At 41.8% G+C, this 25,607-nt stretch overlaps 1 protein-coding gene across 1 annotated transcript in view; it reads left to right on the top strand.

Annotated features, from left to right (window-relative positions):
• Nucleotides 1–25,607, top strand: part of NSD3 (nuclear receptor binding SET domain protein 3) — a 253,610-nt gene that overhangs the window by 53,403 nt on the left and 174,600 nt on the right. The window contains exons 3-4 of the mRNA XM_082255234.1: nucleotides 12,383–12,545; nucleotides 13,701–13,855. Coding sequence (XP_082111360.1) covers nucleotides 12,383–12,545; nucleotides 13,701–13,855 — 318 coding nt within the window. The remainder of the gene's footprint in view (nucleotides 1–12,382; nucleotides 12,546–13,700; nucleotides 13,856–25,607) is intronic.

The raw sequence follows: 25,607 nt of genomic DNA, 5'->3' as shown, positions 1-25,607 counted from the left end.
TAACATCATCTTTCACAGTATACAAAAAATTGGGCTAACTTTACTGTTTTGTTTTGTCTTTTTTAAATTCACGAAAGTGTATTTTTTCACAAAAAATTGAGTATGAAATGAAAGGCCGCTGCACAAATACAGCGTGACATAAAATATTGTAACGACCACCATTTTATTCTCTAGGGTCTCTGTTAAAAAAAAAAAAAAAATATATATATATATATATATATATATTTCTTGTAGCATGTGTGCTCAATGCACAGCGGCCATGTTTGTGTAGTCCGGCGGCCATTTTGTTGTGGTTTGCCATTGAAAATAGCGGCTGTCATGACAAGTGGAGCCTGTGGGCGGCAATTTCGGCGGTGAGAACCCCTCCTTGCAATTTTACAACATGGAATGTCAGTGATCTATTTACTTGATGCAAGCTCATCTTGTATATTTTAACCAAAAATAGGTATGATATGGTGTGGTTTTGCACTAAAATTAATTTTATTATATTTTTTCTGGAAAATGTGCGTTTAATAAACAGTTGTGCAAATATTATTTGAAACAAAAATTTGCAGCTATCACCTTTTGATTCTAAAGGGCCTCTGCTTTCAGAAAATATATAATGTTCTGGGGGTTTATGTAATTTTATTGCCAAAAATCAGGATTTTTACATGTATGTGACAAAGAAAAAAAATTGCTCTGGAGCCGAACTGGATATATAATAAAGTTTGTAGATGTTATTCACGCAAATTAATTAAATAAACACTTGCGCCAACAATATTCAATGCAGCTGCTATCTCAAACATTTGGAGTGGTATATAGCTCAAAGAAAAAAGGCCCACAGGTTGAATCCCTGTGTGCAATTAGCGCTTGCAATTTCAAACAGTAAGGGCTCTTTCACACAGGCGGTCCGATCAGATCCGCCTGTCAGTTTTTTTGGCGGATCTGATCGGATGCCCCATTCAGCCCTGTGGAGCAGCGGATGTCAGCCATGACATGTCCGCTGACACCCGCTGCCATCCGCATCCGATCCTGTCCGTGAAATCCGGACGGATGGAAACCCTATTTTCTATCCGTCCTGGGGATGGGATTGGATGAGAGCGGACAGGCGGTCTGCTCTCATCCGATTCCCCATAGAGAGCAGCGGGGGCTGTGACACCTCCCTCTCCGCACTGCAAGCGGAGACGGAGCTGTCAACCGCCGGCTCAGCGGGGATCGCGGATCGATCCCCGCTAAGCAGCACGGATCCGCCTACGGAGGCGGACCGTGTGAAAGAGCCCTTACTGTGAATTGTGCAAATATCCAATAAATCAGAACAGAACATCAGTGAATGAAACCAAAATAACAGTATATATAGTGCTCAGTCCCAAATAATCATTAACAAAACTTCAAACAATAAGTGGAACTACAATTATGTATATAGTTCTTAGTCCCAAATAAATGTGTTACATGCAGTTAGCCCATCTTCAACTTAGAATAAAGTGTCTTGTGCTCTCTTTAGATGCAGTATAATCCTTCCGTGCCACCAGTTCACCACATTTGTGATATAGGTCCCCACTCACCAGATGTAATTGACCCTCTTGTCATATGATCTCTCACAGACCTGGGGTATCCTCTGGCTGCTCACCAGTATCCTTTCCATGCAGCAACGTCACTGGTGTCCCTTGTTGCAAGGTTGATTTTTTTTTTTTTGAGAAAAAAGGAGAACAGGTCTTTCATAGTGTTGTTCTGGACATTTTATAGATAGACAACTCCTATACTCATATTGATTAGTGGTTCCAAATTAATAACTACTGCAGTAGGGAACAGACACAAAAAGATACACTCCGCATCTTTCCACAATAACTGTTCTGCTTTATTTGACGCAATTAAAGGCTTTTATACACATGATTACGTAGGTATCACATTATTATTAAACAAGCAAAAAATTGGGGGAGCAAACCCTGAACATGTATATCTAAAGCCGGTGCAGCTATGGACCAAGCAACATGTATATTAAAAAAGAATAGCGCACACATGCAAAAGAAATGACTATCAAATATGGAGACAATCCATAAATAAAAATGGGGATTTGGTCCCACCATATGGCCATATCGTGCTCAAGCACACCACTGCGTCAAAGTACCCCATTATCAGTGGGTCCTACACTATCCATAAAAAAGGGGTGAATCCAGCCTCTCTAACCCTTGGAGACAACACTCCTTGCTGGGATGGATGTGCTAATGCACTACAGGGGACTCCTCCTGTGTCTACTTGATGGCGGACACCTATAGAGTACAGGTGTGTGTGGGGGGGTGGGGTGCTCAACCCCAGAAGTCTGGTCAGACCGAATACATAATAAACAAGCAAAAAATTGGGGGATTAAACCCTGAACATGTATATCTAAAGCCGGTGCAGCTATGGACCAAACAACATGTATATTAAAAAAGAATAGCGCACACATGCAAAAGAAATGACTATCAATTTTTTGCTTGTTTATTATGTATTCGGTCTGACCAGACTTCTGAGGTTGAGCATCCCATCCCCCACACACACCTGTACTCTATCGGTGTCCACTATCAAGTAGATATAGGAGAAGTCCCTTGTAGTGCATTAGCACATCTCTCCCAGCAAGGAGTGTTATCTCCAAGGGTTAGAAAGGCTGGATTCATCCTTTTTTATGGATAGTGTAGGACCCACTGATAATGGGGTACTTTGACGCAGTGGTGGGCTTGAGCACGATATGGCCATATGGTGGGACTAAATCCCCATTTTTATTTATGGATTGTCTCCATATTTGATAGTCATTTGTGCGCTATTCTTTTTTAATATATCACATTATTATTACTATTGTACTTTTATGGTAACAAGGGGCGTAACATAGGCAGGCTAATTCTAATCAGGATTCAAAAGAATGCAAACGTAATGAAAACATTATTAGTGGCGTGTGCACAATGAGTGCAGTGTGCAATACATATAAAATATTATACAATAATATACAGGATGTACAAATTTCCTTTACATTCTCCTCTCTTTTGATCAATATTTTGATCACTAACCATACCTGCTATCACCTTTAACCTGGAACCTCCACAGTGTAAAACATTTCCACTTTATTAAAAATAATTTGAAGCTTTTGTACTTTCAGCGAATCAAAGGTTAAAACCATGGACATGCCATTAGTACAGTGGAAGCCACAGGCTGCGAGACTCCAGCATGTGGGTCTACGCACTGTGCGTTCCAACTTGACAAGTTTCGTCACCACATAACTTCTTCAGAAGTCGCAGTACACTTATTGGGATTTTCTTTTACCAAAGACATGTAGCAGAATACATTTTGAGCCAAATGTTTTGAAGAAATTTGATTTTTATAGTACAGTTAAACCTTGGATTGCGGGCATAATTCGTTCTGGAAGCATGCTTGTAATCCAAAGCACTCTTATACCAAAGCGAATTTCCCCATAAGAAATAATGGAAACTCAGATGATTCGTTCCACAAGTCCTTCAGTTTATAGTCTATATACAAATATTATAGCAATATGATAAGTTGTGTAACCATAACATGTCCATCCACAATATGCAGCCTTCCCAAGGGGATTAGAAGCTAAATCTAGCAGAGCTAAAGAATATAAGAGAGATGAGAGGCGCCTCTAAGTGTAGCAACATGGTTACATTTAATGAAGGTTCAACATTTAGCAACTCACATGGTTGATGATTAAAATAGGCACATCTAAGTATGCAGGCATCCGGGGTAAATCTGTCCACAGTCATAGACCATCTTCTGAACCACCGGCTCTCACCACTGTCAGTCTGCAATCGTGACCGGGAAGAATAGCCTACAGTAGAGTGATCTGAAAGTGAGGCTTTGAATCACTCGTGGAGTGCAGGGGGGAAGGGATGATGAAGATGGCAGTGCAGGGGATGATCTATGTGGACAGCTTTACCCCGGATGCCTGCATACTTAGATGTGCCTGTTTTAATCATCAACCATGTGAGTTGCTAAATATTGAACCTTCATTAAATGTAACCATATTGCTACACTTTAGAGGCTCCTGTCTTCTTTTTTATACATGACGCTACTTGTATATCAAGACATCGCTTGTATATCAAGTCAAAATTTATTTTAAAAATGTGCTTGTCTTGCAAAGCGCTCTCAAACCAAGTTACTCTCAAACCAAGGTTTTACTGTATATGTTTTATAACAGAATGTAGAAAATATCTCTTTTTCAAAAATGTTGGCCTTTTTTTAGTTTATATCACAAAAATCTAAAAATCCAGTGGTGATCAAATACCACCAATAGAAAGCTTTATTTGTGTGAAAAATATAATAATAAAATTTCATGTGTGTACAATATTGCATGACCGCGCAATTGCCAGTTAAAGTAGCGCAGTGCTGAATAGCAAAAAAGCCCTGGTCATGAGGGGGGTAAAACCTTCCAGACCTGAGGTCTTTAAGCTCAGATAAAAAAGCCTGGAAGCTGAATTGTTTTTATTCCAAGCTGCCCCAGATTTTGCATACTCCAGTTTAAGTAAATCTCCGCCATTGCATCTTCAAACCCTTTAAGAATTAAAAAAGGAAGTTTGTTTGTCACTCATTGGAGGACCAGGCTGGGGAAGGGTGGGCATGGATGCAGAGCCAGTTGTCTATGCTGTTTGGGTCCTTTCTGAGCCTGATAGCTGATAGCGGTAAATAGTCCACTATAGGCTGACTCTGAGTTACATTAGTAAATGACTCACAGGAAAAGTGCAGCCAAAACGTTATGCTATGTAAATGAGAATATATAACAAATATTAAGCAGGTCTTATCCCAATTTGGCTGCAAAAGAGGAAATACTTTTTGAAGCGATTTTCTGCTTTGCTCATGTAGTGCAAGTCAACGATTCACTCAACTGCTGCCCTTCACAGCTGCACATGCTCATTTTCACATTGCTTCCCCAATGCTTCATTTAGCTGCCAGTAGTGTAGAGAAATACCCCCGCTGCTTCTGTGTATAGGGAAGCGTGTGACATATTCCCCTTTCACCCATGTGACTGTGCTAGTGGTTGGCTGTTCAAACATCCAGCGTTGTCACACAGGTGACAATACCAAATCTGCGCGTATGCAGAGCTAACCCTTTTCACTGCTGGAATAGAGTAGTAAGGGGAATGAAAGAAAGATAAGCTTTGCAGATGATGAGGGAAACAGTTATGAGAACTTGTATAGCCTGCTTGGGCACACAAGTTGCCTGCATCTGCCAGAATATACATTATATTGTCAAAAGTATTGGGACACCTGCCGTTACACGCACATGAACGTTAATGGCATCGCAGTCTTAGTCTGTAGGGTTCAATATTGAGTTGGCCCACCCTTTGCAGCTATAACAGCATGCACAATTTTGAAACATGACATGTTGGGTATTTATTTAGTCGGCGTAACATTATCTTTCACATTATAGAAAAACATTGGGCTAAGTTTACTGTTTTCTTATTTTTTTTTATTCAAAAAAGTGTATTTTTTCCAAAAAAATTGCGTTTGTAAGACCGCTGCGCAAATACAGTGTGACATAAAGTATTGCAACGATCTCCTTTTTATTCTCTAGGGTCTCTGCTAAAACAATATATAAAGCTTGGGGGTTCTAAGTAATTTTCTAATTTTTTTAACTTGTAAATAGTCATCAACTGATATTGTTTTTTTTATTGCCGATACCAATAACAATATTTTTGTCATCGCATATTGGCCGATATTTTCGTACATTAAAATTTTTTATTTATTTATTTTTTTACTGGTACACTTGTGGAGGGATCTGGGGGTCTAAAAGACCCCAAACCCCTCCTCTGCACTTAAAAGCATTTAAAACGCCAAATTTGGCTGTTTTGAATTCTGTAATTTTTTTGAATTTGGCGACGAGTACCCAGAAGTGATGTCATGACATCACTTCCGGGTTTTACATGGAGACCCGATCAGAGCCAAATGCGGCTTTGATTGGGTCTTCGACGGCCGTGCAGGCTGATTGCCCGGGTCTCCCGCGGAAGGTGGCGGGAGGGGGGGGACAGCCGAGCGGCTTCTCAGCCGCATCAGTTTTCATTACAAAACAGCTGACCATTGGCTATGGACGCCGGTACCGGGGTGATGCCTCTAGCTGCAGGCATCACTCTGGTACTGCACTCCCCCGAAATATCGGCAATATCGGTCACCTTGGTGGCCGATTCCGATATATCGGAGGAAAGTGCAGATCGGCCCTCAATATATCGGCTTTGCCGATAATCGGTCAATCACTACTTGTAAACAACAAGTGCCAGAAATATTCCTAGTCCTTAAGTGGGTAAAGTACCAGACTTTGCTTTGTGCACTGGTACTGTAAAGTAAATTTTCTCCGACTTTCACATTCTAGATACTTGATCTTGTTTTTAATTAAATAAAGACATATCTTTCAATCATTAATAGCTTTCTCCTTTCCCCCGGACGGATTCCCCCTCTTTGTGGTTACTGTCTGGTCACAGAAAGGCTAAGTGGTCTCTGTGGCCTCCATTTCTAATTTAATTTTCCAAACTTTAGGCTTTTTCCATCTACACTTAAGCCTAGTACAGCTCTCTCCCGCTGTGCTATTATGGGCAGACCTTTTTCGGTCCTGAGCCTTTGAAAGAGGCCGGCTGCCATACACCCGGGCCAAATGTTGGCCGGTTTCTATTGAAGCAGCCGATGCTGGCCGCCATTGGGCCCGTGTGTACTAGGCTTTAGATCCTCTAGTTCTGAATTTTTTCACTAGAGCAGATAGTGTGAGCTTTTTGGCACAAGGCATCAACTTCACAGGTCTGCAAGCAGCTGTTCAGTCACCTACCTTTTCCAGGTTTAACAACAGCAGCATTATTGTGTCTTTGAATGCTAGTTTTATACAGAAAAGTTCATGTAGGTGGCGGTGTAAAGTTATGTGTAATGAGTAAATACGGCTGCCCCCATGCTCATATAGAATTATAAATAATGCAAAGAAACAACATTTTTAAAATATTACTAATCATTGATTGGAATTATTTATACCCAGCTGATCACTTTTACATAGATGTCTAAAAGCATAATATCACTGTTTTTCTTGAGGACCATTCACTTTTATGTATAATGGGGGTTATTTACTAAAACTGGAGCGTGCAAAATCTGGTGCAGCTCTGGATAGAAACCAATCAGCTTCCAGGTTTTATTGTCAAAGCTTAATTAAATAAGGTGTTATAGGCTGATTGGCTACCATGCACAGCTGCACCAGATTCTGAGTGCTCCAGTTTTAGTACAGTGCATCTGGAAAGTATTCACAGCGCAAACAAACTTCTTTCACGTTGTCATTATGGGGTATTGTTTGTAGAATTTTGAAGAAATCCATTTTGAAATAAAGGTTGTAACATAACAAAATGTGGAAAATGTGAATACTTTCCGGGATGCACTGTAAATCTCCCCCATCGTTTTCTACATGTTGGCGTGGTACTATTCACTATCAGTGGTATCATAAAACACTATTATGGTAGTGTGCAAGGCAACCAAACTGCAGGACACCAGATCTCACATGCCGTGTGTGTGTTGTGGTGCACTGCTTTAAAAAGTAAAGGTCGGATTTATTTTTCCCTGCATTAAAATGCACTGCCAGTGCGTTCATACTTTAATCCAGCATGCCTTAAAGTAGAACTATACGGAAAACTTTTTTCCATTTTGGATAGAGCAAGGAAAGGGTACATAGGTACATAGTTTGTGAGGTTGAAAAAAGACATCAGTCCATCCAGTTCAACCTATGATGTGTGTGTTTGCTGTTAACAGTACATTGTATACCCCTGTATGTTGTGGTCTTTAAGGTGTCCATCTAATAGTTTTTTGAAACTATCAATGCTTCCCGCTGATACGACTGCTTGTGGAAGAGAATTCCACATCCTTACCGCTCTTACAGTGAAGAAGCCCCTACGTATTTTAAGGTTAAACCGCCTTTCCTCTAGTTTTAGTGAGTGGCCACGTGTCTTATTGTATTTCCTTTCTCTGAATAGTTTGTTCCTTATGCTAGGGTCGCCAGTACAGTATTTGTACATTGATATCATATCCCCCCTCAATCGTCTCTTTTCCAGAGAGAATAGGTTCAGTGCTTGTAGTCTTTCCTCATAGCTGATGTCCTCCATTCCCCTAATTATTTTTGTTGCCCTTCTCTGGACTCTTTCCAATTCCAGCACATCCTTCCTGAGGACCGGTGCTCAGAACTGGACAGCATACTCCAGATGTGGCCAGACCAGAGTCTTGTAGAGTGGGAGAATAATCTCTTTATTTCTGGAGTGAATCCCCTTTTTTATACATCCCAGTATTCTGTTGGCTTAGTGAGTAGCTTGCTCTCGTATAACCCCTGTCAAATTTTTCAGTCACCATCTGTGTCCCATTGGCGAGATTTCCCTTTACTTCCTGTCCTATAGCCAAACAGGAAGTAAGCAGATATCCCTGCAAATTATGGGAATTCCTAGGGAACCCCCAGATCACCAGATCAACTAGTGAACCAATTGGAAGATATCCTCTATATTACTTTTCTGGGGACAATCCAATATTTGGGATTTTCTTTTGCTTTCATTTCCAATGATAATATTAAACAGGACAAATAGAGAGGATGAATCCCCCTAGCGGGGGGGGGGGGGGGGCACAGACAGTGATACAAAATGACAGGTGTTCTAATCCCTCTATACCAGTGGTTCTTAACCTTGTTGGAGGTACTGAACCCCACCAGTTTCATATGTGCATTCATTGAACCCTTCTTAATTGGAAAAATAAAATATGATTTTTTCAAATTCAAAACAAAGGTATATATTTAGGTATATATTTATACATAGGTGCAAAAAATTAACATAGCCATTAAAGAACAAAACCATTAAAACATGATTTTCACACTTAAGGAAGTGTTCTCTTAGTTTTGCCATTGCTAGACTAGAATTGCTCAACTTGGCATTGCAAATCATGCAGTTAGGACGCTGACTCCCATCACGTTCCGTTATACATTTGAATCCATATTGTACATATTCGTCCGACCACTTTCTTTTTTTGCTCGACATAGTATGAAGGGATTAATATTAAGAAAGAAATCACACGACGTACCATCACGACAGTTACAATTCGACTACTGGGCGCGCCAAATTCCCTGCAGCACAGATAGGCCAAGCGATGTTGCGTGATCACCTGCAGCCAATGAGCGGGGCGTGTCATCACGAATCATATGAGTCGGGTGTGTGTCTTGACCTCTGCCGAACCCACGAGACTGACTCACCGAACCCCTGGGGTTCGATCGAACCCAGGTTAAGAACCACTGCTCTATACTCTATCCAAAACTGAACAAAAAGCTTTGCCTTTAGTTATACTTTGACAGTACTGTAGCGGTTAATGGTAGATCATTGCGTTAATACTATTATGGTAACACAACACGTAGCGTGAATGGCCTTAAGAATTGTACCAGCAAGTATTCAACTCTGTTTGGATGCTCTCTACTGGAGTCCTTGATGGATATGTAAACCCAAACCATGAACTTCTTTTATTTGCTGCTTCTTGGCCTGGTACTTATGCCATTGAAAGTGTTTTTTTTTCTATCAGTTTGATAAATGCAAAAAAAAATACCTTTTTATCCTGCCAGAAATTCAGTGAGTTCTTAAAGGAGTTGTAAAGTCTCAGAGTTTTTCATCTTAACCACTTAAGCCCCGGAGGATTTGGCTGCTAAACGACCAGGGGGTATTTTGCGATTCGGCACTGCGTGATTTTAACGGACAATTGCGCGGTCGTGCGACGCTGTATCTAAACTAATTTGGCGTCCTTTATTTCCCACAAACAGAGCTTTCTTTTGGTGGTATTTGATCACCTGTGCGATTTTTTGATCATGCGCTATAAACAAAAAAAGAGCGTCAATTTTGCAAAAATAACAATATTTTTCACATTTTTTTTATATGAAATTCCCCCCCAAAAAAATGTAAAAATCAAAATTTTTTAACATTTTCAGCCAATTATATAAAAATATTTTGATTGGTTTGCGCAAAAGTTATTGCGTTTACTAACAAAGGGAAAGATTTTTGTCATTTTTGTTGTTTTTTTTTAACGCGTAATGGCGGCGATCTGCAATTTTTTTTGCGGTACTGCGACATTGCGGTGGACAGATCGGACCCTTGACTGACATTTTTGCCACTTTTGGGGTTACCAGTGACATTTCTACAGTAATCAGTGCTATACATATGCACTGTTACTGTAAAAATACACTGGTAGTGAAGAGGTTAACTTTATTTGAAAGGGAGGGGCTATGTGTGTCCCTAGGGGCGTGCTTTCTACTGTGATTGGCTGTGGCTTCAGATGTATGAAGAGTGATCAACGGTTCTACATAGTAGAACCGTATGATCATCCTTCATACACAGGGGAGAATGACAGGCAGCTTGTTTACACAAGCCGCCTGACTTTCTCCCTCTCCCCCGCCGATCGCAGAGTGACCGGCGGACATCGGGTCCGCCGGTCACACGCGCGGGGGGGTCCGTGCCTCCGGGGGCGCGCGCTCGCTCCCTAGACCCTCACAAGCTAGTGACGTAGCCCTACGTCACTTTGCCTGTGAGGGGCTGACTGCCGACGTAGATCGGCGTTAGGCAGTCGGCAAGCGGAGTTCCGGGCACAGAAATGATTTTTCAACAAACATACCCCCGGGACATTCAGGGCTAGTACATTCCACAATGGCTAGCCTCTGATCTGTCCCGGTTCGCACTTACCTTTTAGAAGAAATACTTACTTATAAAATTTCTTCCACAGCGTTTCCATCTCTCTTGTGGGCAGCTGAAGCCGGCGCGGTCCTCTTCTGCGTCTTCTTCCGTGTCTTCTTCTCCCAGAATGCGCCTGCACCGGCCCCTCTCGTCACTTCCGGTGCGGCGCCGCATTCCTAAACAGCTTCTGGGCATGCCCAGAAGCTGTTTAGCAGGGCAATGCGGCGTCGCCCGGAAGTGACGAGCGGGGCCGGTGCCGTCGCATTGATTCCTGGGAGCGATGACGTTCAGCTCCCAGGAATCATCGCGAGACAGGAAGTGACGGCGGAGCCGTGGCGCTGAGGGAGGAAGTACACTGAGGTAAGTATTTACGATCTTCAATTACAAGGTGAGTTTTAAAAAAAAAAAAACCTAACTATCCAATTACTTTTCAGGTGATGTCGAACTAGCGCACGGGCACAAAAAAAAAAATATCGATTTTGTGCCCGGAACTCCGCTTTAATGCATTCTTTACATTAAGGTGAAAAACCTTCTTGGTTGCAGCTGCCCCCCAAGACCCCCCGTTATTCTTACCTGAACCTGAACGTTCCAGTGACGAGCATGAGCCCAGCAGCTCCAGCTGCTGTCTTGGATCCTCATTGGATAGATTGATAGCAGCGGGAGACTGGGCCGAGTCCGGCTGTCTGTGTCAATGGACGCAGCAGCAGGACTCGGAAGCGCGCCCGAAAGGGTACCCCATGAAAAGGGGCTCTCCATGGGGGCACCCGATGAAGAGGAGCCAGAAGCGGCACCAGGGCACCCCAGAAGATGAGGATCAGGGCTGCTCTGTGCAAAACCTTTGCACAGAGGAGGTAAGTATAACATGTTTGTTATTTAAAAAAAAAAAAAAGGAACCTTTACAATCACTTTACCTTCCTGTGGATATCTGACAGTGCTGCACTGAAATCACAAACAATGATTTTTATGCTATGTAGAGTACTATGTATATTGTCAGTGCTGTATAAAACACCTGTAATAAAAAAGGAAATAATGCTATAGAAATAACGTGAACTATAGAACATCTCAACCCTTTGCTCTGGAGAAAAGGAGAAAGGAAATGTTCTGCAATCGTAATACACTTCCTGTCCTGGGGTGGCAACACTGCTCTTCTATAAATAACAGGAAGTGTCAGGTAGTGCAATAAAAACCACCAGCATAAAATAAAGGAAAAGAGTCTGAAAAAAGAAAACTAATGCAGCTACCAGACTGGTGAGATGCACCATAGTAAATCATTCTTGGCTTTTAATACACTTTAATAGCTATTAAAAAGAAAAAAAAGTGATTACATTCCCTCTGTTCTAAGCTGCATAAGAGCTGAGGGGAGGAGAAACAGTTGCACACTGATCTGCCCAGTGCATTGCTTTGCGGGGGGGCTGTCAGCACAAGCCTGATCATTGAATTAGCTCCCAGCATAGTCAGAAAATTTACCACACTAAGCCCTCCTGCCTAGTGTGGTCAGTTTATGATAGGAAAGTAGAGGGATTGGTAGGAACACCAGGGATTTCATATAAAGGATGCAATACAAAGAGAACAGGATAAGTTTTCATACAAGTACATGGTACAGCAGGCACATATCAGGAAGATGAAGTGTTGGGTTTACATAGTCTGCATTTATTTTTATCCAGCATTTAATAGGATTGTGTGTAGTAGTACAAATAATGTCTTTTTATTTTTCAGACTGAACAGAGCCCCGTTTCTCCGCTTTCTCCTGAGGTGCGGACTGGTGTTTGGTTTCATGTTGGAGACTTGGTTTGGTCTAAGGTGGGGACTTACCCTTGGTGGCCCTGTATGGTGTCCTGTGACCCTCAGCTTCATGTTCACAGCAAGATCAATTCCAGAGGTAAGAGATTGTCACAATGTAAAAAAAACATAGTCGTGTTTTTCAGAGCTGGATAAATGCATATTAGACTATCCATATCTTGACTATGTAAGGTAGACCTAGAGTAAAAATAGACTTCCCCTCTTATCCTGACAACCCTTAAAGTGGAACTTCACTCTTCCTATCATCATCGATTATTTATTTTTATTCTCATGCTGTTAGTATTAGGAAAGTTTAACATATTTACTTGTTTGAACGTTTTTTTACACTTCTTCAGTTACTTCCTGGTTCCTTGCCTAGGCAAATGTCATACATCCCAGGAGTCTTCAGGAGAGGAGGAGGGGTTTTCTCAGCTAAGTACACTCTCCTGCTTGCATGCGTGAGCTAAAGGCAGATGGATTCCAAAAAGTAAATGCTACATGAATCATTTGCCCTTACTCAAGATGGCCATGGCCAGGAATGCTACTGTTTTTAAAAAGGATTTCTCAGCAAAATAAAGCATGGAGACATGGATGGATGGGGGAGTTTGCTTTGAATATTAAAAATGAATTAAATAGTGTTTTTGGTTTGTAGTGCTCAGGTACAGTGAAGATCCGCTTTAAAATAATAGGTAGCTGTAATTACAAAAGGAAACACATATTGTAGCTATTTTTTATGATGCACAAATTACTTTGGGCTCCCTTTGGTTGCCAGTCATGTGATCATATGCCTGGGCATTTGGGCATGGATGTTCAGACAGATCCACCCAGTCTTCAGTTTTACCTGCACCGCTCTGATCCTCTGACCTCATTAGGAATAAATACCTGGGTATTGTTATGTGACCAGCCGCTTTGGGAGCCATGAAGCAACATGGGTGTGTATTACAAGGCTTCTTCCTTTTAGACTATTACCTTATGGGGCATAGTGGTTTTGATGGAGGCATTCCCTTTTTCATTCTATGTTTGGTTAAAAATGTCTGTTGGCTTTTAATGTGGAGTGAATGGCTCCCTAATTCTACATTAACTTGTTCATTGTTGTGCAATATTAATGTAAGATGTAATAATCGCTAATATGTTATATGCAAGAAACATACATTGATATTAAGTTAAGTTATAGTAATTAACTTATAATTGTGGAAACTAAAAGTCTCTTAAGTTACCCCGAGTAACCTCATTATCTCACATTCTCCAAAAACAGGTGCTCGTGAATACCATGTGCAGTTTTTCAGCAATGAGCCAGAGAGAGCCTGGATACATGAGAAGCGCATGCGGGAATACCGAGGTCGGAAGCAGTATGAGCAGCTGGTGGCTGAAGATGCTGCTAAAGTACTTAACCATTCAGACAGGCTCAAGGTGAGCTTTGGCTTAGACATAACTAAAGTGTAAAATATTGTAAATTATTTTTTTACTGGTCAAAGGTTTGTGGACACCTAATCATCCCACCACCATGAGCTTCTTAGACAACACATTCCCCTAAAAATGGCATTAATATCAAATGCCCTCCCCCCACCCCCCAAACCTTAGTGGCCATGACAGCTTCCAGTCTCATGGGAAAGCTTTACACAGGATTTAGGATTATTTCTTTGTGAATATTAATTCAGCATATATGAGGTCAGGTACTGATGTTGAATGAGAAGACCTGGTTCAATAGGGTTTAAGTTAGGCAACTTGATTTCCACTGCAGCAAACTTTGCAAATCATGTTTCTGGAGCTGGCTTTGTACACAGGGGCATAGTCATGCTGGAATAGAAAAGGCAATTCGCTAGACCAGGGCTTCCCAAACCTTTTTGGGTCGAGACCCACTTCTAAATACAGTCATTTTTCGGGACCCACTGTAATTGAATATTGTAAAGCGCTACGGAATTTGTTGGCGCTATATAAATGCAAATATTATTAATAATAATGCATATTTTAAAGGGAGGGGGATGTTAAATTAAAAATATCAATCAATTTATTTTTGAATACACTTAATATTTAAAGAAATATAAGGCTATATGGCATTTGCCCTCCTTCCTCTCCCAGCGCTCCACAGTGAAGGTGAAGCCCTTGTTTGCCCTCTCCAGGGCCCAGCACACCTCACCTAGAGTGTCCATGATGAGGAGCTCTATGCTGGTCTTGGTGTCCTGGCTCTTCTCCTTCAGATCCTCTACTGTGGTCACAGAAGCTGCCATGAACTCTTGACACCGCCGGGCCACCTGGTCCTCCTATGACACCAAGGCTGCTGTCTCTGTCCGCTATAGCTGAGAGAATCCCGCCGCCAGTCTAGCCACCACCGCTGCCGCCAGCAGGACCAAGGAGCTGGCTCTGCACCCCATGAACATATCCTACATAACAGCCAACATATGTACTCACTAATGCAAGTATCCTCCTCATGGGAAATGCAGACCAGCCTGCGTAAACTGCATGGGCGGGGTCCTGAATCCATCACAATCTGACTGCTCTGGCTCTCTGTAATTTGCGTGGGCTCGCACAGCACAATTTAAGCAGGCCCGCTCTCAGTGATTTCCGGCTCTTCGCGACCCACTTAAATGCAGCTCGCGACCCACCAGTGGGTCCCGACCCACGGTTTGGAAACTCCTGCGCTAGACTGTTGCCCACTGGATGTACGAGCATAGTTGTCTAAAATGTGTTTGTATGCTGTAAATCTAACAATATCCCATACTGGAAATACCTCAATAATTTGGAGGGGTGTCCCCAAACTTTTGCCCATAAAATGTAGGCAAAATGATCAGCTGTCCACAGTCCTTTGTCCAGATAGCATGTTAGTTACAATGTTTCTCGATGTAAAGTTTATAGGTTGCAAAGATTTTAGCAAGATTATTTTCATAGATTCATAGCCTTCTGTGTTATGAGGAAATTGCTGTTTGTTTCGCAGTGTTCTTTCTTAAACTGATTTCTGAATGGAAGAGGCTACCCTCAATATAGTTACCTGGTGCAATCTCATCCCTATAATCAGAAAAGCTTCAATGTCTGTATCCCTTTAGGCAAGGGTGCGCCATAGGGAGTAACTAGATAAAAATTATACCGCAGGGGATGCCTGATATCTGACTTATAGCTCAGTGCAGACTTCTGTGAAAGTAGTCAGCCAATCACACAATCTGGTGCTCTCTACAGAAGGAATGTACAGAACCCTTTCATAAACCTTTGGGGTATACTGTTGCCTACAGGAGGATTTGATACTGGAAAACAGAGATACAGGGGGGCTTATTTACTATAGCAAAATCCACTGTGCAATACAAGTGCACTGCAAGTGCACTTGGAAGTGCAGTCACTGTAGATCTGAGGGGGACATGCAAGGAAAATAAAAAAGCTAATTTTTGCTTGCACATGATTGGATGATAGAAATCAGCAGAACTCCCCCCATTTTGATCTTTCCCTCAGGTGACTGCACTTCCACTTGCAGTGCACTTCTAAGTGCACTTGCAGTGCACAGTGGATTTGCCTTTGGTAAATCAACCACTATGCCTGGTGTCTTATTGGGATGGACATCTTTTCTAAGTTCTGCTAATTAAAGACCTAACCTACTTTTTCTAGTAATTTTCTTCTTTTTAACCAATATTCATCCCCATGTAGCTGCAGGGGGTCTTTTTGCAGCCACCAGGCACAGTTTTTGTCAGTGTCAATCTCGGTCTGGCTGTATACACTGTCCACTAACGGGTTGAGGTCTATCTGTAGGACCCTCCTTGATAGTGCAGATGCCCATTGAGTGGAGTATTGTTGCTCCTTAGTGTTGGAGTTTCTCCCCTCCTCTGTGTCCTCTCTGTTTTTTTGGGAGTTGCTGGGCCTGCTCCCCTCTCGAAGGAAGCTCGTACTGCAGTCATGCAGGGCTTTTTGTCGCTGATTGCCCAGTCATCCCCTGTTTGCGGGCTACCTAGACGACCTCATCGTGAGGGAATAGTCAGAGAATGCTCTGGAGGACAAATTGTGCCTGACTGGTCAGATGTTGCAGAGGCTCGGATAGATCCTAAATCTTCAAAAGTCATTACTACTTTCTCTTACCCATCCCTTGAAATATCTGTTGCTGGTCCTGGACACTTCCCCAGGAGAGCTGTCCAATTCGCCACTTCTGCATGAGAGTCTTGGATCTGATGGTTGCCTGCTTTGAGGCAGTTTCCTTTGCCGAGTTCTATTCAGGAAATCTGCAACATAACATTCTTTTATAATGAGACAAACCAATCTGTGCTATGGACAATATGGTCAAGCTGCTGAGAGCCTGAGCAAGCCACTCCCATCCCCTCCACAGCCCAGCACTCCAAGGCAGAGCAGAGAGGGATGACTAACAACCTCTGCAGCTAACAGCACTCATACGTCTATTTCCCAAAGACAACCTCTGGAAATGACACTGAGCACGTGCACTCAACTACTTTGGTCGACCATGGCTAGGCCTGTTCTGAGTGGAACCTGTCCTGTTAAACCACTGCATGGTCTTGGCCACCTTGCTGCAGCTCAATTTCACGGTCTTGGCAATCTTCTTATAGAGAAACAATTATTTTTTTCAGATCTGTAGAGAGTTCTATGACATGAGGTGCCCTGTTGAACTTCCAGTGACCAGTATGACAGAGTGAGAGCGATAACACCAAATTGAACACACCTTCTCCCCATTCACACCTGAGACCTTGTAACATTAACGAGTCACATGACACATGTTAGGGAAAATGGCGAATTGGGGCCAATTTGGACATTTTTACTTAGGGGTGTACTCACTTTTGTTGCCAGTCGTTTAGACATTAATGGCTGTGTGTTGAGTTATTTTGGGGGGACAGCAAATTTACACTGTTATACAAGCTGTACACTCACTACTTTATATTGTAGCAAAGTGTAATTTCTTCAGTGTTGTCACAGGAAAAGATATAATAAAATATTTACAATAATGTGAGGGGTGTACTCACTTTTTTGGGATACTGTATATGTATGTGTATATATATATATATATATATATATATATATATATATATATATATACAGGCACACACATACACATATATACAGGCTCACACACATATATACAGACACACAATCACACCACTGCTTGCGCTTGCCTGCACATTTCTCCTCTCTTGATCAATATTCATGGATCTCTGCAGTCTCCTGATATCTCTGCCCTCATCCAGCCGCCTCCAGCTCTGCAGCTCTCATTGGGTTTCCTATGACTCATCCCTCCTGCCTTGCTGGCAAACTTTTACAAGAGTGAGAGAGAGAGCTGTGCATGATGTCATTAGCCTAGGCTAATTACCAGATAGGAAAGAGGAAGTGGGCTATATAAGGTATTTACTGGAGGAAAACAACAAGGGCAGAGAATTTAATAGATGGAAAGATGAAAAAATGACCGAAGAGCCCCTTTAAAGAATAAAGACATTTTGCTCAGAACTTTATAGCTAGACAGCTGTTTTTCTTAATGGCCCAGTACAAGGGCAGGATTTTAAAAGGTGAGGACATGTCGTGCTTAATGGTGTAAAACACAGAGGCAGGCCAAGTATTACATAGTTTGTGAGGTTGAAAAAAGACATCAGTCCAACCAGTTCAACCTATGATGTGTGCGCGTGTGTTTGCTGTAAACAGTACATTGTATACCCCTGTATGTTGTGATCTTTAAGGTGCCCATCTAATAGTTTTTTGAAACTATCGATGCTCCCTGCTGATACGACTGCTTGTGGAAGAGAATTCCACATCCTTACTGCTCTGACAGTGAAGAACCCTTTACGTATTTTAAAGGGTTAAACCGTTTTTCCACTAGTTTTAGTGAGTGGCCACGTGTCTTATTGTATTCCCTTTCTCTGAAAAGTTTGTTCCTTATGCTAGGGTCGCCAGTACAGTATTTGTACATTGATATCATATCCCCCCTCAATCGTCTCTTCTCCAGAGAGAATAAGTTCAGTGCTTGTAGTCTTTCCTCATAGCCGATGCCCTCCATTCCCCTAATTATTTTTGTTGCCCTTCTCTGGACTCTCTCCAGTTCCAGCACATCCTTCCTGAGGACCGGTGCCCAGAACTGGACAGCATACTCCAGATGTGGCCGGACCAGAGTCTTGTAGAGTGGGAGAATAATCTCTTTATTTCTGGAGTGAATCTCCTTTTTTATACATCCCAGTATTCTGTTGGCTTTGCTTGCAGCGGCTTGGCATTGCATGCCACTGTCAAGCCTGTTGTCTACCAGTACCCCCAGGTCCTTTTCCATCTTAGATTCACCCAGAGGTTCCCCCCCTAGTGAGTAGCTTGCTTTCGTGTTTCTGACGCCCAAGTGCATTACCTTACATTTTTCAACATTAAACCTCATCTGCCATGTAGTTGCCCACAACATTATTTTGTTCAGATCCGCTTGTAAGGTTTCCACATCCTGCATAGAAGATATTGGCATGCTTAGTTTAGTATCATCTGCAAATACCGAGATTGTACTAGATATCCCCTCCTCTAGATCATTTATGAATAAATTGAACAGGATTGGTCCCAGGACAGAACCTTGGGGGACCCCACTTTCCACACCCGCCCAATCTGAGTACACCCCATTAATCACCACCCTCTGGACTCTCCCCTGGAGCCAGTTCTCTATCCAGGTACTCACCTTATGGTCCATACCTACCTTCCTTAGTTTGAACAGTAAGCGTTTGTGGGGAACGGTGTCAAAGGCCTTTGCAAAATCCAGATACACCACATCCACAGGCTTTCCTTTATCTAGGTGGCAGCTCACTTCATCGTAGAAGTTATTAGATTGGTTTGGCAAGAACGATTTTTCATGAATCCATGCTGATTACCACTAATAATACCGTTTTCATTACTAAAGTCTTGTATATAGTCTCTTAACATCCCCTCCAAAATCTTGCAGACTACTGATGTAAGGCTGACCGGCCTATAGTTACCCAGGATATATCTCGGCCCTTTTTTAAATATTGGTACCACGTTGGCTTTTTTCCAATCAACTGGCACCATACCGTCCGTAAACTATCCTTAAGGATCAAGAATAATGGTATGGTAACACCAGGGACGTGTGTTCACATTGACGTTTATAGAGTGGGAATAGTTTCAGAGTCTCCTTGCCCTTTAAAGCAGATGTTTAGCATGGAGGCCACTGAAAGAACCAAGGACTGAAAAGATTTTAAGATAAGTAAAGGTCATTAGAACTACATGAAACAGGTCTTTATTTTTTGAGTGGAGTTTACATTTTACACTTGGCTTATTGTGAGGGCAACACTGTGTAATGTACCTTACATAGTGGCTGGATAGTCTACCAATTCTCTTCTGTTTGATTGTTAACCTCCCGTTTGTTGGGAAATTTTTGTATGCATTCTGCTGTGCTCAGACTGGATGAAGTCCGTTGCTGTCCTTTCATTGTAATGAAGTAAGAAAGTCGTACATTTCAGGCTACTTGGAACAAAAGCACTGAAACATTTTTCTCTACAGGCCGTGTTAATTTCATTTTAGGTTTTTTTTTCCCCCAGCTAATTGATTTAGTCAAACTATCCGATTGTGGTAATTGTGGTTTGTAAATGAAAATCAATGTACAGATTTTGTGGTAGTTTGTCTGGACAGATAACATCCATAAAAGAATACACGAGTCTGCTGAATGTTTTTCTACGATTTTCTTTATTGAGCTCAGTTTAGACTTTTTTTTTTTTGCTCCATTTGAGATTGAAAAACTCTCGGCAAAGTTGTATCACTTTATCTCCACTATATGGTCAAATGATATGTGTTCCCTGACTGCTAAGCCTGCCATGCACTACTAGACTTTTGAACTAACATTCTTACAAAAGTTCTTCTGAATACAAATAAAATGTTTTTAAAGTGAGTGCAAAGTCTTATTTTTTTTTTAACAATCATGCTATACTTACCTGCTCTTCGCAATAGAATTGCACAGATCGACCCAAACCTCTTCTTCTCGGGTCCTCCGCTGGTGCTTCTGGCTCCTCCTCTTCTCCGAGTACCTACATAGGAAGCCACACATGTGTCCTGCCGTAGACGCAGACAGTGCGGCTCATCCCCACCCCCGGCTCTCTTGTCACAGAATTTGATTGACAGATTCAGCAAAGCTGCTAAAAGTGTGGAGAGAGGAGAGAGCAGCTACAGATGGGCACAGTGCTGGATCAAATAAGGACTTGAGTAAGTATAAGGGGGGTTGTGGGGGCCACACTGCTGCATTTTACCTTAATGTGGGGAATGCATTAGGGTAAAACATGATTAGGCTTTTAAACCACTTTAACATTTGATTTTGTTATGAGTGTCAAGCATGCCTATGTGTCATCAGTTTTTGGCAGCAGCTATGAGCAACTATTTGCTCCTTTGTGAGCAACTATTTTCAGGGGCAGGGTTGAAACACGCAAAGGGCAAAATTAGAACTAAAATATCAGATGAGCACCTTGAGAATTCATCGAGAATTGCTTCTACCATACACCCATCCAACCAGATATTGATGCCTTAGTTTATCAAAAACATTGTGTCAAATATCGCACTAGTTTTATGTTGCCCTTTTTTACTTTTATATTAAAAAACTTTACAAAAAAATGAAATTGTATTACTCAAATAGGTACCTTGTCTATATTAGTGATTGTTAACCTAACTTTTCTGCTCATTAGCTATTTTTATTGTTAGTGTATTTTATGTGTGGTCCACCTCTGGTGAAGAGCAAACATTTTCAAAGCATTTGAAAAACATTCTAAAAGGTTTAAGCACGCTCACAGGAACAGTGCTGAGGCTGTCAATCACAGACTGTGTGCTGGAGATCCCTCCTCTGTCACCTTTTGTCTCTTGGTGTCAGAAAAACTTGTCGGAAGTGACTCAGCAGTCAGCTGGAGAAGCAGACAGCAGAGAGTAATGGCACTTAGTGCTTTGGAGAAGGACAAGTAAACAGTATAGAGATTTGTGTTTTGTTCAGATTTCATGTTTGAGGTTTACAATCACTTTAAGGCCTTGTTTAGACTTGCGGTTGGAGGGCAGCAAAAATGCCCTACCTCCTGCAATAGGCAGGGGACAGGGGTGTTTATATGCTGCGTCCGCGGCAAAGTTGACCCACTTGTAGCAAGCCTGGCAAACGCTACACATTCAAGTTAAGGAGGAAGCAGGGTTTGATGTTAGATGAGAGGTAGATTATATTGTTTATGTTTAACTCTAAATTAATTACCTGTAAAAGCATTAAAGACTTGCTTATGGACAGTTTTGGGTCGTTTGTCGTGTCGCGGGAAAATGCAATTTTGAGTCCTGAAATATTTGGTATCTATTAAGTCGACTTTAATTTGTAAAATTTTACCAAAATGTGGAAATTTGATTCTACAGAGGGGCCCAAAATCTATACACACTTCAAACCGAAAAATATATGCATAAACATTTTAGTACTAGATTTACCGTATATACTCGAGTATAAGCCGACCCGAGTATAAGCCGAGGCCCCTACTTTTACCACAAAAAGATGGGAAAAATCATTGACTCGAGTATAAGCCTAGGGTGAGAATGCAGGGCGGCGGGCATGGTACAGGAGAATGCAGGGTGACTGGCATGGTGCAGGAGAATGCAGGGTACTGGCATGGTGCAGGAGAATGCAGGGTACTGGCATGGTGCAGGAGAATGCAGGGTACTGGCATGGTGCAGGAGAATGCAGAGCGGCGGGCATGGTACAGGAGAATGCAGGGTGACTGGTATGGTGCAGGAGAATGCAGGGTACTGGCATGGTACAGGAGAATGCAGGGTACTGGCATGGTGCAGGAGAATGCAGGGTACTGGCATGGTACAGGAGAATGCAGGGTACTGGCATGGTGCAGGAGAATGCAGGGTACTGGCATGGTGCAGGAGAATGCAGGGTACTGGCATGGTACAGGAGAATGCAGGGTACTGGCATGGTGCAGGAGAATGCAGGGTACTGGCATGGTACAACAGGATCCGGGGTTGTGGGCATACTACAGGAGATGCAGTGCTGTGGGCATGGTACAGGTGGACCATGCCCGCAGCACTGCATCCCTTGTAGTGTGCCCGCAGCCCTGCATAATGGCACGTAGTGAAGCTGTTTCACTTACCTGTTCCAGAGGCGCCTTCATTTTAAAAATGGCGCCGCCCGGCGCCGACACGTCATTGCGCACGCGCCGCCGCCGCTCGTATACTTTCGGCTATTCCCGGCCTCTCCCGAGCGCGCCGCCACCCGGGAAGAGGCCGGGAATAGCCGAAATTACACGAGCGGCGGCGGCGCGTGCGCGGTGACATGTATGCGACGGGCGGCGCCATTTTTAAAGCTTAAGCCCGTCGGAGCGGACAGGGAATTTTTTTTTTTTTCCTTGACTCGAGTATAAGCCGAGGGGGACGTTTTCAGCACAAAAAAATGTGCTGAAAAACTCGGCTTATACTCGAGTATATACGGTAAATAAACATCAAAGCGTAGCTGTAAGTCATGTTTGATTTATGCAATCACATGCTCAAAGTGGTCACCATTACCATCCAGACACTTTTGATTTCAGCAAACTACTGCATGAACAACATTGACTAGACTGCATAGACTGCAGGGTGTCAAACTGGCGGCCCTCCAGCTGTTGCGGAACTACAAGTCCCATCATGCCTCTGCCTGTGGGAGTCATACTTGTAACTGTCAGCCTTGCAATGCCTCAAGGGACTTGTAGTTCCGCAACAGCTGGAGGGCTGTCAGTTTGGCACCGGTGGACTAGAGTGTCCACAGGAATTTCTCTGCGTGATGTTTCAATTTTCCCCATAGTGCAGTCAGTGTAGGAGTAGGGCCTCATTTCAGAGAGATATGTTTGTTGAGACATCTAGCTCCATGTAAACAGAAATGGGAACAAGAGTTAGGTCATATTCCTGATGAAATCAGGGAGTAGATTCTGCACAGGATTTCTCTTTTTTCTCCTTCCCCCTTTTATCAGTTAACACAACTGTTTATTATCCATCGGGTATATCGAACTCCGTATTTTCTTTGTAGGATAGGTCTGTGGCCAGATTTTTGCTGTAACAGATGTGGTCAAACGCATGGAGAAAGATTCACCTGCTGTGGCTTTGTCGAAAAGATAACTGATACTGGACAGAAGTTATCCAAATTATTAATAATATAACCAGAGTTGTATAAAGTACTCGAAACCCATACTTGAGTAAAAGTACAAGTGCTCGATCAAAAAGTGACTTGAGTAGAAGTGGAAGGGCTCGATCAAAAAATGACTTGAGTAGAAGTACTAAAGTATTCAACATTTTTTGTACTTAAGTATTGCAAGTCGTTTTTTAAAAAGTTTTGCTACTCAAGTACTGAAAGTAAAAGTACCAGTAGTTTTGAAAAAAAATTGCTACTCAAGTACTGAAAGTAGAAGTACAAGTACTGTGTTATATAGTTATTAAAGAAAGAAGTCAAAAGTTTGAACATCATATTTTTTTTTATTATTTCAAATGCAGCTTTTATTTATACATACAGAAGCATTTATTTTCGTATGCGCTGATAATACACATGTTTTGAGCTTCATGAAACCTGCCATCTACTGTTCTGGCAGTGGTAATTTTTATAATTGTAACGAGTAACTATGCAGCACAAAAAAAAAATATCGGAGTAGAAGTATTGAAATCATCGAAAAAATGTAGTGAAGTAAAAGTGGAAGTAGGAGAAAAAAATTCTACTCTAGGAAAGTACAGATACCGCCTTTCGGTACTTAAGTACAGTAGTGAAGTAGTTCTTCTTAGTTACTATACATCTCTGAATATAACTGGTCTTTCTCTAGATCTACTGACATGTATTATGGGGCATTTTGATTCTTCTCATTTGGATAAGTATAAACTCCTGGGGGTTTCTAGAGTACTTTTTTAGCACCCAAAGAGTGATCAGCGTTAAATGGGTTTTAGTCTCTCCCCCTACGATATCTGATTGGGTCCATGATTTGAAAAAGAGTATTGTATATGAGAAGCAAATATACTTTCTACACAATGCCATGTTTAAATTTGACCACATATGGAAGTGCTGGTTAGATATTTTAGATTTAGAAACCCTGTAACTGATATGTACTGCTTGTAGTTTGTTCTTCATTTTGAGGGGTATTAAGTCTGAACGTAGGGGAAGGGAACGTGGAGGGAATTCAACAGCACCTCTACATCCTATCCAACGTCCTGGCAGAATGTCATCAAGCTCTCAAGTCTTAGTAGTAGTGATGTGGTGCGCCATCTTGCTGGAAGTAAAATTGTTTATTTTCTTTGACTTTCTCCTGACGGTCACATGATGACATCAACAATGGTGGGACTACTGACATCTTTAGGGGATACATAATATCACACAATGCTGGCATAATTCAATTTGGGTTTTAAAATAGGGCATAGATAACAACTGTTGACGTATGTATACATTTTTTTGGGCCCCTCTGTATTTATTTGCCAAAAATTAATTTGAATATATTTTTTTACAGAAATAATAGGTTTGATAAACACACAAATATTGTACAACATAAAAAAATCACAACTACCATCATTTTGTTCTACAGGGTCCCTGTTTTTAAAAATATCTAATGTGAGAATTAAGGGTTAAAGAGGTTGTAATTTCTTTAGTGTTTCCATTCTTTGATGTTGTTCTGGGATTCCCCTGCTACATCCTCTCAGCGCTGCACCTTTACAAAGATTCATTTCCACTGTAAGCAAATTGGAAATTTCTTTGCTTCACTAAAAATTAATACAACATAAACAAGCATCGTAGGGACTTTTCTTAAACTGGAAAAGGTTATTAAAAAGATGTAAAGTTCCCCATTTGATTTTATTTAAATGGTTCTGAATGGAGCAGTATCGTATTCTTTGGACCCATGCACACATATTCATCCGCAGTGTAAAGCTTCATAAACCAAAATGGAAAGATTTGTGTTTGAGGGCAGACATACAGAACTTATTTTATGCTGTATGCATGTAAACATTTGTGGTAGCATTTACGTTCTTACAGTGCAAAAGCTGCCTTCACTGCTCAGGGCTGACATGTAAACATTGACAACAAGTATTTAGACACTATTGATGTATTCATGTCAGCCCAGAAGAAGACATTCATGCGGCGGCAGCAGCGCTTATTCAGAATGACCCAGACAGTCATTTATGAATCTTTGAATGATTGAAGGCCAGCTATTCAACCTATATATAAAAAATGGGTTTGGGCACTGCTCAATGTGCAATA

This window comes from Pelophylax lessonae, assembly GCF_965119305.1.
Source record: "Pelophylax lessonae genome assembly, chromosome: 4".
NCBI classification, from domain to species: domain Eukaryota; kingdom Metazoa; phylum Chordata; class Amphibia; order Anura; family Ranidae; genus Pelophylax; species Pelophylax lessonae.
Note: the sequence above shows the minus strand (reverse complement) of the source record. Positions and strands in the feature narration are given on the sequence as shown.